A 15745-nucleotide genomic window follows, 5' to 3' on the forward strand; every position below is an offset into this window, starting at 1 on the left:
ATAAATTTATCTTGACCTGGTTTTATTCTGGTTCAGGTCAAATCAGATTTAGGAATGCAATATATATTTCCTAGAGTCACTTAAACAAAGTACAGAATAGCTATTTAAAAACCTTGGTTGGGGATTCTGTGCCACTTGTGTCATCTTAGGGTAACTTTGAAATTACAAGGGCCCTGGATAAGTTAAAGTGACATTGGCAAACTCTACTATAATGGGTTCTCATGTTAAGCATAGTGATTCTTCTTATACATACATTTATATAGATGATACTTCTGAGGATAGAATTCTTCATTTTATATAAACATGACTTTAACTTTGGGAAGATTGATTGCATGTGTCCAGTGTTACCAATGATTCAAATCACTCTGAATGAGTGATCTCTGCCTTCTGTTATTTGCCACATCTGCAAGTCATTAGTATCATTTTAATTTTATCAGAAAAACATTTTGTCAGGGTTACTGAGAAAAATGTTAAAGAATCAGACCTGCAGGAGCACCATTCAGAATATGCCCACTCTGAGACCGTTCCTGGGAACAATTACATTTTGAGACCTATCTGTCTGGTTTAATCCATCTAATGTGTGACTCTAGTTTTTAAATAACAGAATGCAATGTCTGTAATCGTGGGAATTCTTACTGGCTCTTAAAAATGCTTTCTGTTATTTTTACTTACTCTGTAGGGGCTGGAGGCAGGGTAAAGGAACAATACATCATCCATTTCTTAGTGCCCAAGATACCATGAGTTATAAATAACTGGTGTGGGGAAATACTGATGGCTCATTTATCTTAAAAAAAAGCAAATGTTGTTCATTATTACTGTTACCACCTATTCACGTTGCTGTAGTGGCTATGTCAGATAGACAGTCCAAATCGGAGCCCCTTTCTGTACATCTAGAATCATAAGGAGAGAGAACAGTGTATGTCTTGAAGATTTTTAAAAACCAGGCAGTGACGAAAGAAAGGAAAATGTTAACTGTACTGATGTTACGGAAGAATTCTGGTAAAGAGAGCTAATGTGGTGCATGTTGGCAGGAAGCCTGTCCCTGTATTTCTTATCCCACATTTTCCAAATCCCTTTCCCTTACAGTGCCAGGTTTTTTTAATAAACTATACAAAGTGCTGTATATAGCACTCCTGGACTGACAGCTGACTATGAATTTTATAGGCCTCCCCACAGGAAATAAGACTCCTAATATATGCAAGGTGGTTTTGTAAACTCACTCTAGAAGTGCCTTGAGATTTAAACTATAGCTTAGCAATGTGGAGGCTGATGGGGCACTTGTAATTCTGCAGAACACTTTTGTATGTTTACTGTAATTCTCCAAAAGCTCTTGAAATTCTAGAATAACAGCCTGTAACTAAATTATCCTTTTTCCTCATTACTGATATCTGTTTCACTTAATACATAATATAGCATGGTAACAAGGGGTGACTTTCTGTTTCTAAGCCCAAACTATGTTAGTTATTTTTGACAGAAGACCTGACTAATTGCTTGCTATTATTGACCATTAAATTAATGTTTCTCTTCAGGAATCTCAAGTACGTGCTTTTGTGTGCTTGTGGTTTGCAAGGTAAAAACCATCAGGAGGTCTAAAGCACATCAGAAATCTGATTTAAACTGTGTGTTTAAAGTTTCCTTCATAAACTAACATGTTGTCCTTTTCAACTTTTACTGTTTTAGAGGTAAGCCAGCGATTTCCAACAACACATCCAAATGGAAGACAGATCATGCTTACCTATCTGCTACCATGGCTTCATAATATTGAACTTGTAGATAACAGACTGCTTCTCCCTGGTTCAAGCCCTACCACTCCAGAAGATGAACTGAAGGACAAGGATGGGGAAGTAACAGTCACAAGTGGACTAAAAGGCAATGGCTGGGGCTCTCCTGAGGCCACCTCACTGGTTCTTAATAATCTCATGTATATGACAGCCAAGGTAAAAAAGCAAAACAAAAAAAACAACCTGTAAAACAATTTCTGAAATATTCAAACTTATGTTTCTCAAGCAAAAGGTACTTAGGTTTCTTCCCTCTGATACCAGAAATTTTGCACTGGAACAGTTTGTACTAATCAGACACAACCTTCTTTTTGAAGAAGTCCCTTCATTTTTTCTTTTAAGGACAATGCTAAAACTGTTCTCTTTCAAAACATGAACAAAGAAAAGTGTTTCACCCTCTCAAAAAAAAAACTTAATAGTGAGAGCATTAAGGATTAATTATAGAGGAACTAAGTTCAGTTCCCTCCTGTATCACCTCCCAGGTTAATGTCTAAGGCAGAAGATGAAAGTTTATTTGGGGGTTAGAAGGAGCACCTGCAATTTGTCCTACTGAAGCTCTTGTACTTTCTAGGAAACGCTTAAATATTCTTGGGGAGAGAGAAAAGGAAAAAATTAGTATAAATTTCTAAGGTGCTAGTTAAAGCGTTCTTTTGTAAAAGGGAAGGTATTTTATGTCCCGGGTCCTGATAAAGGACCAGGGATTTCTTTTTTCCAATTACTTTTTCATGTAAAATGCCTAAGTAGCTCGTGGAGAAGGTACTGGGAATCCATCTTTTCCTTCTCTTTGCTGAGTTGCAGGCTGCTATACTAGTGTGCCATGCTTCCTCTGGCACAGCTTTTGCCAGATTCAGTACATATGTCTAAACTGCTAAATACATAAGCCTTAGGAAGTAATGCCTGGTACCTATGTTGTATGGGACAGAGTGGTTCACATTACCTATCCTGCTCAGCGTTAATCCTTTCTCGAGCAGAATGTCTGTATCCATGCTACATAGCAGTTGATTCTGGATCTTGCCTCATGTTGAGGCCCTGTAAGTAAAACATAATTATTATTTTGTGTGCATTTTGTCATATGAGCATGTCTGAAGTAATGTGGGGGCTGTGCTTCAGCCTGCCAGAATGTTTTTTTGATACTTGTTGCATGTCCAGGGCATGATCCTAGCTCATGAATTATCTGATGGTACAGAGTCTCCAGGATATTGTTAGAGGAATTTTATGGCTTGAAAACAGATGTGATGCAGTCTCACCTTTACTGCCTATCAGCAGCAGTCCTTGGAGCAAGTTGCTTCCAAAAACCACACAAAGTTTTTGTTCCAGAGTGAACAAGTATGCTTTCTTCAAACCATACTGATTGACCTAGCTGTGAGGCTGTATGTGTGATAAAGGGAGTGGCACCTGCAAGTGCCAGTGTAAATGACAGTGGATGTAGATGCCAGTGACAGTGTAGATGTAGCTAATATGTATTAAATAATTTTTGGTAGAATAGTATGACCTGGAGATTGCCACTCCTCTCCTTGCAGAATGTCAGTCTGTGCAGGGGTTAAAACAGTCTTCTCAAAGTGGGAGCCAAAGATTTTACATAGGAAATAGAACAGCTTCAATTCTCGACTCCCACATCCTGGATGCGTGCACTAACCATTTAAATGACTGGACAAAAGGGAGTCGTTCCTATAACTGTGTCTTGCAAAAGAGAGCAAAATCTGCTCATTTCCAATGTGAAAGCAAAGGGATGTCTAATGCTTAATTCTGCTAGGATTTACTCAGGAGAGAGGTGCCAAATTGTTCACTGCTGTGAAGGCTGAAGCACTTAGGTACAGACATGCAGAAACAGAACTTCAGTTGCTTGAACAGCTGTAAAGATGAAACCCAATAAACTGGTTGATTTTAGGATCACCTTTTGAATTTACATTCCTGAAAGACTTTTTTTTTTGTCATTTAAGTCCTTCTGTGGATATGAACCTAGATACTTTTAAATAGAATTTATGCTCTGAAGTCTGTCAGGTAGCTTTTGAAAATACTGTTTTGCCACTTTTTAAAGCATTTTACTGGTTTTGTTTTTTTGTTGTTGTTGGTTTTGGTTTTTTTTTTTTTTTTTTTTTTGCATGAGAAAATGCTCTAAAAGAGCATGCCTTAGTTTGGAGGTCTGTGTATTTCGATAAATGTATGCCTATGATCCTTTGCAGTATGGAGATGAAATTCCTGGACCAGAGATGGAAAATGTCTGGAATGCTTTGGCCAACAATGAAAAATGGAGTAACAACCTTAGGATAACACTGCAGTTTCTCATTAGTTTGTGTGGTGTTAGCAGTGATACCATCCTTTTGCCTTATGTAAGTGTTTGCACTTTATTTTATTTACAATTGGTTGCACAGGTTTTAATGAAGAAAACAGCTATCACCTGCAGAAAATGAATTTCTGTTTCAAAAATAAGAAGTAGCAACATATTCCCTGGCACACTGTACAAAATTAAATTGCAGGAATAAATGAGCCAAGAAACTGAAATTCAGGGAAGGAATTGAGCAGTGGGAATCTCGGTCTCCACCAGTAGAGCTCACCTCATTTCAAGCAAGAGGCGGGCTCCTCTCAAGCAAAGAGCAGCTTTGCATGTCTGTGTAAGGGGCCAGTAACAGGGACTGGCCATAAATTGCCAGAATGAATATTTTTTCATGTCAGAATTGCATAAAAATATGCAATTTATGTATATATTTAACATTTTATTAAAAAGACAGAATGGCTGTTCAGAGGTTAAATAACTTGCATGAAAATGAAGAGAAGTAAAAATACTAAATGCTTATCATTTTTCTCAGTAATCAATTAGTTTACAAAGCTATTAGTTAAATTTTGAAAGTCCTTTAAACAATGGATGTTATATCGTGTATGGGATATAACATGCTGTGATCTTACTAGTGTGTTGTAAAGATTTAGGTGTTCCTTCAGAAAAGTGTAGTTTTAAGAAGGTGCTACATTCTCTTCTCTTTTAGCAGACTAAGGCTTTCTGTGGGACATCTCAAGAGACACAAGATAGCTAGCCTCAACTTTTGCCTTTGCGCGGCTGTCATGAATTATATAACTGTTCCTGCAATGTGCAGGTCAAACTGTGCAGGATATTGTTATTATTCAAGTTAAAATAAAATCAGGGCTGTCTGAGAAAAGCAAGATAGTGCCATTCCCATGTTCCTTATTGCTCAGTTGCTGAGTGAAGCAGAATCTAAATTTAGTAAATTTTCCAGCACAATTACAATACGCTGTTTTATTAGTTAGTCTCTTTCTATTGATTTCCCTGAAATAAATTTTAAATTACTATTAAACTTATCTAAAAAGCCTCATAAACATATTTCATTTACAGTTGCTGAAATAATACTTTGCTTAAAGTGTTTATGATGACTGCTATGCATAATAGAATAAAGGAAATACAGAAGACCATAAAAATTTTCAAGATGTTGTTATTGTACCATAGGCATCCTGTTGGTGTCCTTTTATTTGCAGGGTTTATTGTTCTGTATTCTCAAATCAGTGCATATATATGCAAAGTCAGTGTTGCCTAACTAATCAGAAGAGGAAAGATTTGAAAGTGGAGTTGCTGTAAGAACAAGCTCCAGGTTTATATGGGAAGAAAAGGGGTCGATCCCAAATATCTTGAGGGTAATGAAGATCTTTCCATCAATTGTGACAGTGACAGAGGCTCTCCATTCAGTGTTGACCATGCTTTGAGCAGGAGGTTAGATGAGAGACCTCCCAGGTTCTTTCCAAGCTGACTGATCCTACAATTGGTGACAGACTTGGGATCAGGCCCAAAGGTGGGCTCCATCAGGAGGAGCTATGTTGTCAGAGAACAAGTGGAAATCACAGACATAAGAGACAAAATGAGGGCTGTTGTATTTCTGACAGCTTACAAAAGGAATAGGGGCAGTTTTCTAAGAAGAAGGAGTAGTTCTGTGCTGAGTATATGTCTTACTCCTAAATCTGTAGCCTCTTGGAAATGCCTGATAAACCTGTTGCCTCGTGCCCAGGAGCCCCTCACATACCTCATCCCCCCGTCCAGGTACTTGACAACCCAGAGCTTTCACACATACTTTTTCCAAAACTGTTGTCATTCCACAGGTCTGAGCAGCCTACCTCAAACCCCCCTCCTACCCATAGCACTTCTTCTTTCTTCAAATTCTTTCCAAACCCCCTTGCCTCAAAGCCTTGGCTCTCACAGTCCTGTCCTCCTCCAGGACAATACAGTCCTCTTACTCCACAAAGAGAGCAGTCTGTTTTGGCATCTCCAGCTTCATCTGCTCAGCATCTCCTGTTTTGCCTGTGGGACTTTGCTGCTCTCCCTCCCAGGCTTCCAGTGGCTGTTAACAAGACAATCAGGTCTTCACTGGTGGCAGCAGCTGACAAGGTTCCTGTGTTTTCTGCCACCCTGTTAGTCTGTGTTTTGTAATGTTGAGTTAAAAGTCTGATTCTTGGATTTTGCAAAATCTGAAAAAGTTTTCAACTTCTGTAGGAAGCCTGACTGTGCTTATCAGTCACCCTGTAACTGATAGCTTTGTCTGGAGTAGGAAAATATACCAGGCTTATCTCATCCATCTGCTCAGTGTTTTGATGATGCCCTGGAGTTTACAGATAAGAAATGATACCTAACTCTGCTAACTACACAAGACTGCTGATACCATAAACATGTATCTTCTATTATCATGTAGATAACACATACACATTAGCAAATAAAGACAACTTGAACAGTTTATCAGCACTGTTCCAGCTCACCTGGGCTCAGAAGACCATGCAGTTGCAAGATTGCCAGTTTACCCGTCACCTTTTGGAGCCCTCTGTGCCCCAAGGCAGTCACCAGCTGCTTCATGCCTTCAGCCATCTGTTCTGCCTGTGTGGGTCCAAGCCAAAACCGTGCCTGACTTACATTTTTAAAATTTTTTTTCCAATCAGCTAAATTCATTGCTTTGTCTCTTATGTTTCCTTTAAGCATTTTTTCCCAGTGCCCCAGTGCAAATTGCTGAGCTGTCCTTTCTTTCACATATGTGCTGAAAGATTTCTTAGAATTTTACAGTTCAGAAACCTCTTCAGCAAAGACTTAGTGTAGGGAACGTGACCCCCTCTGGGGTGAAAGAAGCTGGAAGTGGCACTGTGAGCCCAGCTAGAACTGGCCCTCGGAAAGGAGGTGGATTTAGATCTGGAAAGTCCCTGGGGAACTTTTGGCACAGTAGAGTAAAAGAGACTTTGAATATATGCATTTTCTCTACTTTAAGCAAAAGAAAAGGAGAGGAAAAAAGGGAAAGAGAAGCAGTCAGGAAGTTATTTTAATGGAAGTCTTTAAGAGTGTAAGGACAGCAATACTTGGTGAGGCCAACAGGCAGTTCAGTCCAGTGTATTAGCTCCACTATAAGCATCTGTTTAGGGACATCTTTAAAAACAATAAGGCAAGCACAGAGGGATGCTTCCCCATATGGTCTCCCAGCTCCAGCAGTTTGTGAATCAAATGTTTTTGAGCCAGAGAGAGTCTCTGCTTTTAAGAGCCAACAGTTTTTTTTTTTTTTCTCAAGAATTCAGTCTAATTTGATCTCAGTATCTCAACAGTCCTCATTGCTGCAGTGCATGCAATAAGGTTTGAGGTCTTGTTAAAAGATTTATAGAAATTCACAGAATTTCTATAAATGATACTCAGATTTTTCAAATCAGGATGCATGAAGTCTGTGTACATAATTACTCTGCCTTTCTTCCATGTGCTATTACTTTGATTACAGATATAAGTAGCTACTGAGAGCCTGGGTATTTCTTTGTGGCTACAGCTACCTCTTTACACATCAACCGTATCTGGAAATACAGGCGTGAAGTTTTGGGTGGATCTAGCTTTCTAGATGAGAAGTTTGCTCCATTCAAGAGAGTAAGATTCATCTTCAATGGAAATCACATACTCAAACTATAAATCCCTGACTGTCATTCAGAGTTAATGTCGATATCCTTAAATAATAGGTACAAAATTAGGTGGGTTTTGTATATGTGTATGTTATATAGCTATGTACCTAAACAGCTCATTTGTGGATGGTAAGCAAAAACTTTGGGGTAATTAGATAACAGATTCACTCTGCTGGGGAAATGATCTTGATATGAAAGTGAGCAGTTTTATTTCTGTATGAACAAGATGGATGCCGCTGTGTGGTTGTGGTGTCTGTCCAGGAGTAACATTTGCATTCTGGATCTTTGCAGTACTGCGGTGTAACATGTATTGATTTCTTCGGAAATTCACCTTGGACAGAGTTTAATAACTGTTATTTTCTTCTCTAGATAAAAAAGGTTGCAATATATCTATGTCGCAATAACACTATTCAGACAATGGAAGAGCTTCTTTTTGAGCTGCAGCAAACCGACCCAGTGAACCCAATAGTCCAGCATTGCGATAACCCTCCATTTTACCGTTTTGCTGCCAGTAACAAAGCCTCAGCTGCAGCTTCTGGTATGACCTAAATATACTTTTCAGTTACACCCTCCTGGTCTTTTGAGTCTTCATCTCTTTGAAAAAACAATCTCTTACTTTTACACCCTTTCAGGTCTCTGTATATATAAAGTGCAAGTTTCAGGGCCTTGTTGCACATCTAAATTACAGGGTTTTTTGATTCCTAATGTTGTATATGCTTTCTAAACATATGCTTAGTTCTCTCAACTATTTTAATAGGATATTACCAATGTTTGGTGCTGTTCAGAACTCATAGAAGGTGGTTCTTCTACCGCCTATTTCTCAGAACAGGAAGTCATCATCAGTGCTGTGATCACAGCAGATACACCAAAGCAGCAGAGTTTCCTGAAAACTGAGAGCCTCAGCTGTGTGGCGGTTCTGTTTTCAAAGGCCTAATTTCCAAGCTGCAGTAGTCAAAGATATTTAAGAAACACCAACCCCAAATTTAACCTTGTCAATGTTTTGCCAAATTCTTGAAAAACAATGGGTTATGTCACCTGAAAATGAGCTTAGTTTAAGGAGTGGAAGAGCACCATTACGTTAATCTACCCCTCAAAGCACGTAAACTTTACACCATTCAGCCATGGAAGCAGGTGCTGGTTTGTAGAGGTAACAGTGTTCATTCATACGCACAAGTACTTGCAGGATGATGACTTGTGTCTGTGGCTGCTAAAAAAATGTAAGTTATGGGCTTTTATTGCTTTGCAAATACTGTCTGCTGCATGTAACAGGTGTTCTTATTGACATCTCATATACAGGAACCACCTCTAGCAGTAACACTGTTGTAGCTGGCCAAGATAGTTTTCCTGATGTAGAGGAGAACAGAATGGTGAAAGAGACTGATGAAAGGTTTGTGGTTTGTTTTTTTCTTTTTCCAAAATATATGTGTTTTCCTAGACTAAGGGTGGGATGTTGGGCAAAGTTCTGCATTGTTTTGTGAGGAACTCTGATGCTCAGACTGATCCTAAGTGGCGTTATCCCAGTAAGACCATTTTAAAACGAGCATATGTAAAAGTTTAAAAAAAAACGCTATTCACATTATTCTAGTTCCTGACTGTTGTTTAATAATACATTGCAGAGGAACATCTGTTAAACCTACATTGAATGAATTGTGCTAAGTAGATCGTGGTTTTGTAGAAATTATCCACAAAGGGGAAAGAAAATCAAAAGTGTATATAATGACTACTAAAGTCTTTATGAAAAATCAGGTTTGATCACAGCTTTTGATTTCATGGACAGTGAGTAAAATTTAGTATGCAGATTTGTAACCATGATTGCAAGGACGCCTCCTTTGTCTGGATAAAATTTCTTACAGAGGAAAGCTATGTAAAATATTTTGCTGAGAAATAGATTCAGTTTAGAGTTTTGCTACTCGTGGTACATACTGACAAATGATGAATGAATAAATGCAAAGCTTAAGGCCATCAGATCCTCAAGCACAGACAGATATATATTTCTTCTCTCACTGAAACCCTCTTATTTTTGTAAGAGAGCTTTGACTTCTAATAGCATCAATTAGTAAGTGTATTAGTATTACATTAGTCTGTTGTTCCTGATAGTCGCTCTTATCACTTCAGTAGTCCAACCCACCTTCCATTGGTTCAGGGCTTAGAGGTACGGAGACAATTATGTGAGCAAACTTTTCTGTACTTGAGAACCTTTTGAATTGCTTGCCTTCTACATGTTATAAACATGAGTAGCATTTTGTCAGGTTAGTTTTATCTGTCTGCTAATTTAAATGTAAGTAAAAAATGGCACTCAGTACTAAGTAAGGTTTCAAAATGATAATAAAGAGGATTTGACTCAAAATTATGGTTTTCAGCATATGCACTAGAAATGTACTTAAAAGGAAGAGAAAACCATTTTTCCTCTGGATTATTTTTTTATTCTTTACATAAATGTTTATGGCTATATAGATTTAAGTTAGATTTTTGTTTAGTTGTTTTGCAGATAAGTTGAGCAAACTTCATCTCCTACTATACTTTAAATCTAACTGTGTTTTGAGGGTTTCTTGTCTTAGTAAATTTTAAATGTGCCTCCAAAAAGGTTTTTGGCATTCAAATCTGCCAGAGACTGTATGATAAAAATGAAAGGAAGATTACAAAGTTCTGATATTGGTATTCCAATTCCTGCTGAAAGACTCCTCAGAAAAAAATGTAAAATAATTTGCCTGAATTCATTGCTGGCATTTACATTATCAAAGGCACTAGAAGCTGTAAGTGCACATCAAAACCAATGTGTCAATCGTAGAATGTCCATTAATATTGACTTCATGTGTCAAGACATATTAAATAATGTTTGCAGAAGGTAATAGTTTGTAAACAAACTATTCTTATAAATGTGGGCTTTTTTTTTTAATAATACAAAGCTAATCTGAAGATATCTATGTTTTTATGTTGGTGCAATATGATGTAAAATGCCTTGCTCTCAAATAATTTCTGTGATGACCTGTATTCTCCATTTGTTTCATACAGGATAGAATTCATCTCCGCATATTTCTTCATAATTTTTTCCTTAACTTTATTCTTCTTTTGTCTTTTTTTATGCCAGATAAGTATGTCAGTAGTTGTCAGTTTGTACACATTTATTAAGGGAATTTATTAAAATATAGGAGAATCAGATGCTGGAAAGACAGCAAATGGCAGAATTAAGATGGTTCATGATGCCTTTTTATCACCTCCACAATTTATTGTGAATTTATTGTGCCCTTATGAGACAGACGTGCTTTGGAAACAGCGTAATATGTCAACGTATAATTAAATACCCTGCAATAATATGTATGCATATGAGTAAGAAATTGAATTGAATGTTGCATAGAGAACCTTCAATCTTGTTTTGTTTGACATAGTTGTTTTAACATGGTTATTTGTAATTAATTTTGTAGCTTTGCAGAAACAATGTTTTTACAGCATCACTAGTGTGTGAGCCTCCAGTATGGCTCCTCTCACTCCACTTCAGGCCTGATTATACTGACAGCACAAGGAGGTGGAGGAAGGCAAAGGAGATCACCAGCAGAAGTTAGCTTATCGTGGATCTGTGGCAGATTTGAGGACAGCTGTGAACAGTTTGTTCTGGCTCTCATATCCCCTTAACTTCTCTGGTAGATCTGCTCTGGCAGTTGCTAGATTTTCCTATCGAAAGGTGATGTGTTGCAGCTTTTGCTGCTTGATACCTGTGCGGGCTTGACATTGGACTATTCAGTGAGTTACTGCTTTAGCAGGTTGCCAGAATTCTACCCATGAACATGGGCTGTGACAAAATAATGGCTGTGAACAGTGTATATCTCAGTTCAGCCTTAGCACATTTTCTTGCTTGAAGAAAATCACGTTTGCAGCATGAGAATTTTCCCTCTGCTAAATTTTAAAAGCTTGTAACACAGGAGCACACTGTTGGAACTTCTCAGAAACTGCCTGCAAAAATCTTCTTTTGTGGAAAGAAACAGCATTACATTCACATTGCTTTCTACTCCCTTATAAAAGTGCATGCTTAAGGAAATGCTTTTTTTGTAGAATAAGCATATAGTCCAGATGTTTAATGTCAGTCTGTGTTTTTAATGAAGGTTTTTCTTGTATTTGAAGGTTCAGTAATGTAATCAGAGCACATACCCGACTAGAATCAAGGTACAGTAATAGCTCCGGAGGATCTTATGATGATGACAAAAGTAAGTTCAATTCAATTTGATGAAATTTCTGGTGTTTTGGTGGGAGAGGAAGACATGACTGGTGGAGGTTCTCTGTTGAAGTTCTGTATAAACAGTAATGTAGCATCACCGTACAGGGAGTGTCCTTATTTTACCTTCATACCTCATTTAATTAATTTCCTTTGTTTAACCTGGCCTCAGTCAAACCTATTTAAAGGCCAGAGAACTTCACAGAAGGCAGCAGCAGAGAATCCTCCAGACAGTAACACCTTGAACCTTTCATATGTGGCAAGGCGAAAGATTTCCAAGAGCATTACGAGTACTTTGAATAGTGCCCTTTGCCAGTATTTCCTTCCAAATCAAGTGCTGTTATATGAGCATGAAGAGATTCAGGAGTTTCCAGAAACGAGGTCTTACCTCCTCTGTAGCTTTTCTCTGCTGTCTGCAACCAGTTTCTGGCTGCACTGTGCAAACCTGTGTTAAAGCGGAGAGTGAGATAGGGCTCCTGAGCACGCTTGTTGTTGTTTATGTAATTCTGCTAAACAGACTATAAATGGTCACTTGATGCTCAGCAGAGATTCCAGAGAAAACCAAGATATTTCTGTCAACTGTTAAATGACAGTGTAAATTTTAGGAGTTGGACAGTTTGACTTCATTTCTGAGGTGAATTGTAAGGAAGCCAATATACAGATTTCAGTTAGGCCCTAACCAAATGTAAAAAAGGCAAGACCTTTTTATTGACTTTCATCTCTGGCTTAATAAAGCCACATCAAATAATTGTCTTGGTGCTACAGACACCATTTTGGGACAGTATTTTGGCGTAAAAAGTAAAGATTTTATATATTCTTTAATCGAAGTAATTTTTTGGCAATACTCTTCTGCAAAATATGGAAACTATCAAATACAATATAATAGGATAATTGAATGTATATCAACAACTATTTTTCATAATTATGAAGCACGGTGTTTACAAAATACTGTGTATGTACATACAGCAGTATTCAAATACACAAAAAAGTGTGCAACATATTAAACTCAGTGGCTTTTAGTACACTTGTCTTGTTTTTCTTATGGCTTTCTAGTGCTGCAGCTACTAAAAATTCTTCAGCAGATGTTAATTGGAGCACCAGCACTAATCTGATCTGCATGAACAATCTTTCAAAACAGAACAATGTTTATATTATCAGAACATTCTTCACAAGTAGCTGGTTTTGACAAGAGCTTAGAGTAATAAAAGGTTAAAAAAATACTGAAATTTTCTTTGTTCTTTTGGAATGTCTCCTCAAGCCGGTGCCCAAATGTTTTTTCCTGCCTGTACCTACAAGCTTTATAGTACTGTGAATATTTATGCAAGGTTTGCTTCTCACAGGGCTTCCTTCCACAAATATATGAATACCTAGATGTAAAATAAAATACATTTTACTTAGCTACTGACATTTATATAGAACTCTGAAAAGAAAGAGTAATTCTTATACCATTTGTCATTCTACAAGATAAACAATGCAACCTCCATTAAGAAAGTGCAACTTATTCCCTCAGGCAGGCAGTCCAGGCTGCGAAGGAGTTGGTGGTATGGCTTCCCTCTTCTCTCCAGTCTACTTGACTATAGGTGTATTTCTGAGGATGTAAATAAGGAACACAACTCTGCAGCACAGAAATTCTTTTGTTCAGGCAAAGATTGTATGTTAAGGTGCAAAGTGCTTCTTTTTTTCTCAGTCTGCACATAAGCCTGTGAAAACATGAGTGAGGAGCTAGGTCTTGGTGTGGACTTCATGAAGCAGTTTTATGTGAAACACTTAAAATGGTAGTTACAAATAGTGACTGTGCAGTCCTTGAAAAGTGAAAGCATCTGGCAAACATTATCTGGTTAATCCTTAGAAGATGAGTATGTGAAAATGCTATACTTTGCCAGATTATTAGGTCAGTTTATTCTTCTTTATCTGGAACTAATAAGTCATCCTCCAGAGGTTGAGAGAAGTAAGTAGAGGTCTAAATCATAAAGATCTAAAGTGCTCCTTGGAAGATTAACACTGAAGAATGGGAATGATAAAGTTGGCATTTTAGTAATAATTGGAGGAGCAGCTACTGCATTGAAGGGCTCCTGAAGATCTGGAAACCTGAAGACATTTTGTCAAAACCAAGAAGTGATGTGCATTAGAAAAAGCTAGCTCTGATACTTTTGTAGGCATCAAAACAGTTTTCTTTCCTATGGCAAAGCCGACAAGCATCAGATACATGCTGTTAAAAAAATGAAAGTGCTGAGAGTTTCAAACCTACCTAAAATGCAAAAGTATAACAGAAAACCAGAGCAAATATAATGTTCTCATTAAAAAATTCACAAAGGGCAATGTTTGGATGTATGTCAAGAACAGGCCTGGAGAGGATACTTTCCATGGCAGTGTATCATGGACTGCCAGACCTGGGAAATAAAAACTGACCAACGGGAAAATCAAGAAGAATGAGAGGGAACAAAATACAGGAGAGATGAACAAAGCTGTGCAGCTGAGAGAAGACAGAAAGTGGTGGAAATAACTTACTTGACCCACATCATTGCAGATAAACAGGTGGAAGAAAAAACCCTATTGCTTATTAACATACAGCAGCTGTCATACTGAAGCAAGGTTAAATGCATCTTTGAGAAATTCAAGAGACAGTTCATCCTTGTTGAAAGAAAATTACCCTGAAGATGTTTTTTGCATTCTTTATGCCTCCTTCCTAATTCAGGACATTTAACTTCTGCCTTTGTAACATCGCTCAGCAGGGCACTGGTGAGGAGTTGCAAGAATGTGTCACTGGTACACGGCTCCTTGCAGCAGATGGCTTCCAACAGCAGCTTCATTGGCTGAACTTTTCTCTCATTTTTGAAGGGAAAGTCTGTTGCTTGGTGCTTTGTGATCTGGATCCAAAGCTACTAAGTGACGGCAGGGATTCAGCTGCAGCTCCTACCATTCGGTGCTCTCTGCCTGGAATCTGTTTAATTTCCAGCAGCGTGAAAGAGGGATTAAAAATGCATCGCTTGTTATTGCACGCAGGAATTTGCAAACCTCATGTCGTCTTATCACATTATTCCAAACAGCTGAGCTGATATGTTAGCATCAACTCTATTTTATTATTTCTCCAAAATGGGTAGCCAAACTTGTTTTTTATGCACTGTTTTAATGCTTTTCCACGCAGACGATCCTGTTTCTCCTTATACAAGCTGGTTATTGAATATTGTTGAAACCAAACAACCACATCCCCTGCCCATGCCTTACAATGGAGGATGTTGGGCACCACTTGTGGACTACCTCCCAGAAACCATCACACCCCGGGGACCCCTTCACAGGTGAGCAGTTTCTCATTCTGACATTTCAAACAGTGAGATGCTTCCTCTTACTGGTTGACCAGCACCAATCCAACTGTCCTGCCACTCAGAATATCTGAAAATCATACCTTCAATTTCTGCTGATTTCCAGTGCTAAAATCAACATGCAATGAAGGCTGGCAATTCTACCAATTTTCTACTAGAAAGCCTGTTTACAATGTAAGACTTCTTCACTTTCTGATAAGAATCAGACTGAAGAAACAACTAAAACAGAAAAGGAAAATTTCTCTTTCCTAAGCCTCTGTGGCTGTTATTCATAGCACTTTTTTCCCCTTGATCTTTTATTCTTACTAGGCTATGCATACTTTGAAATTCCTCTTTTACATGATTTGTATTGACAGTAATAGTGTTCTTTTCAGTAATGGGTCCTTACCTGCTTACTACTGTAACTAAGGTGCTTCAGCATTAATCATATTGAGAAGAAATGGTACAAATTTGAAAATGTAGACATTGTTTATTTCTTCAGAAATAGCCATCATGTTACTGTTTTCCCATCTCCAAGAGGTTTC

The 15745-nt window shown here is 38.0% G+C and overlaps 1 protein-coding gene across 1 annotated transcript in view; it reads left to right on the plus strand.

Annotated features, from left to right (window-relative positions):
- Window positions 1-15745, plus strand: part of FRY (FRY microtubule binding protein) — a gene marked incomplete at its 5' end in the record, with an annotated part of 202829 nt that overhangs the window by 131100 nt on the left and 55984 nt on the right. Inside the window, 6 exons of the mRNA XM_082304133.1 lie at window positions 1681-1937; window positions 3962-4108; window positions 8064-8232; window positions 8991-9081; window positions 11811-11893; window positions 15047-15197. Coding sequence (XP_082160259.1) covers window positions 1681-1937; window positions 3962-4108; window positions 8064-8232; window positions 8991-9081; window positions 11811-11893; window positions 15047-15197 — 898 coding nt within the window. The remainder of the gene's footprint in view (window positions 1-1680; window positions 1938-3961; window positions 4109-8063; window positions 8233-8990; window positions 9082-11810; window positions 11894-15046; window positions 15198-15745) is intronic.

Source organism: Platalea leucorodia (genome assembly GCF_965183815.1).
Source record: "Platalea leucorodia genome assembly, chromosome: 2".
In the NCBI taxonomy this organism is placed as follows: domain Eukaryota; kingdom Metazoa; phylum Chordata; class Aves; order Pelecaniformes; family Threskiornithidae; genus Platalea; species Platalea leucorodia.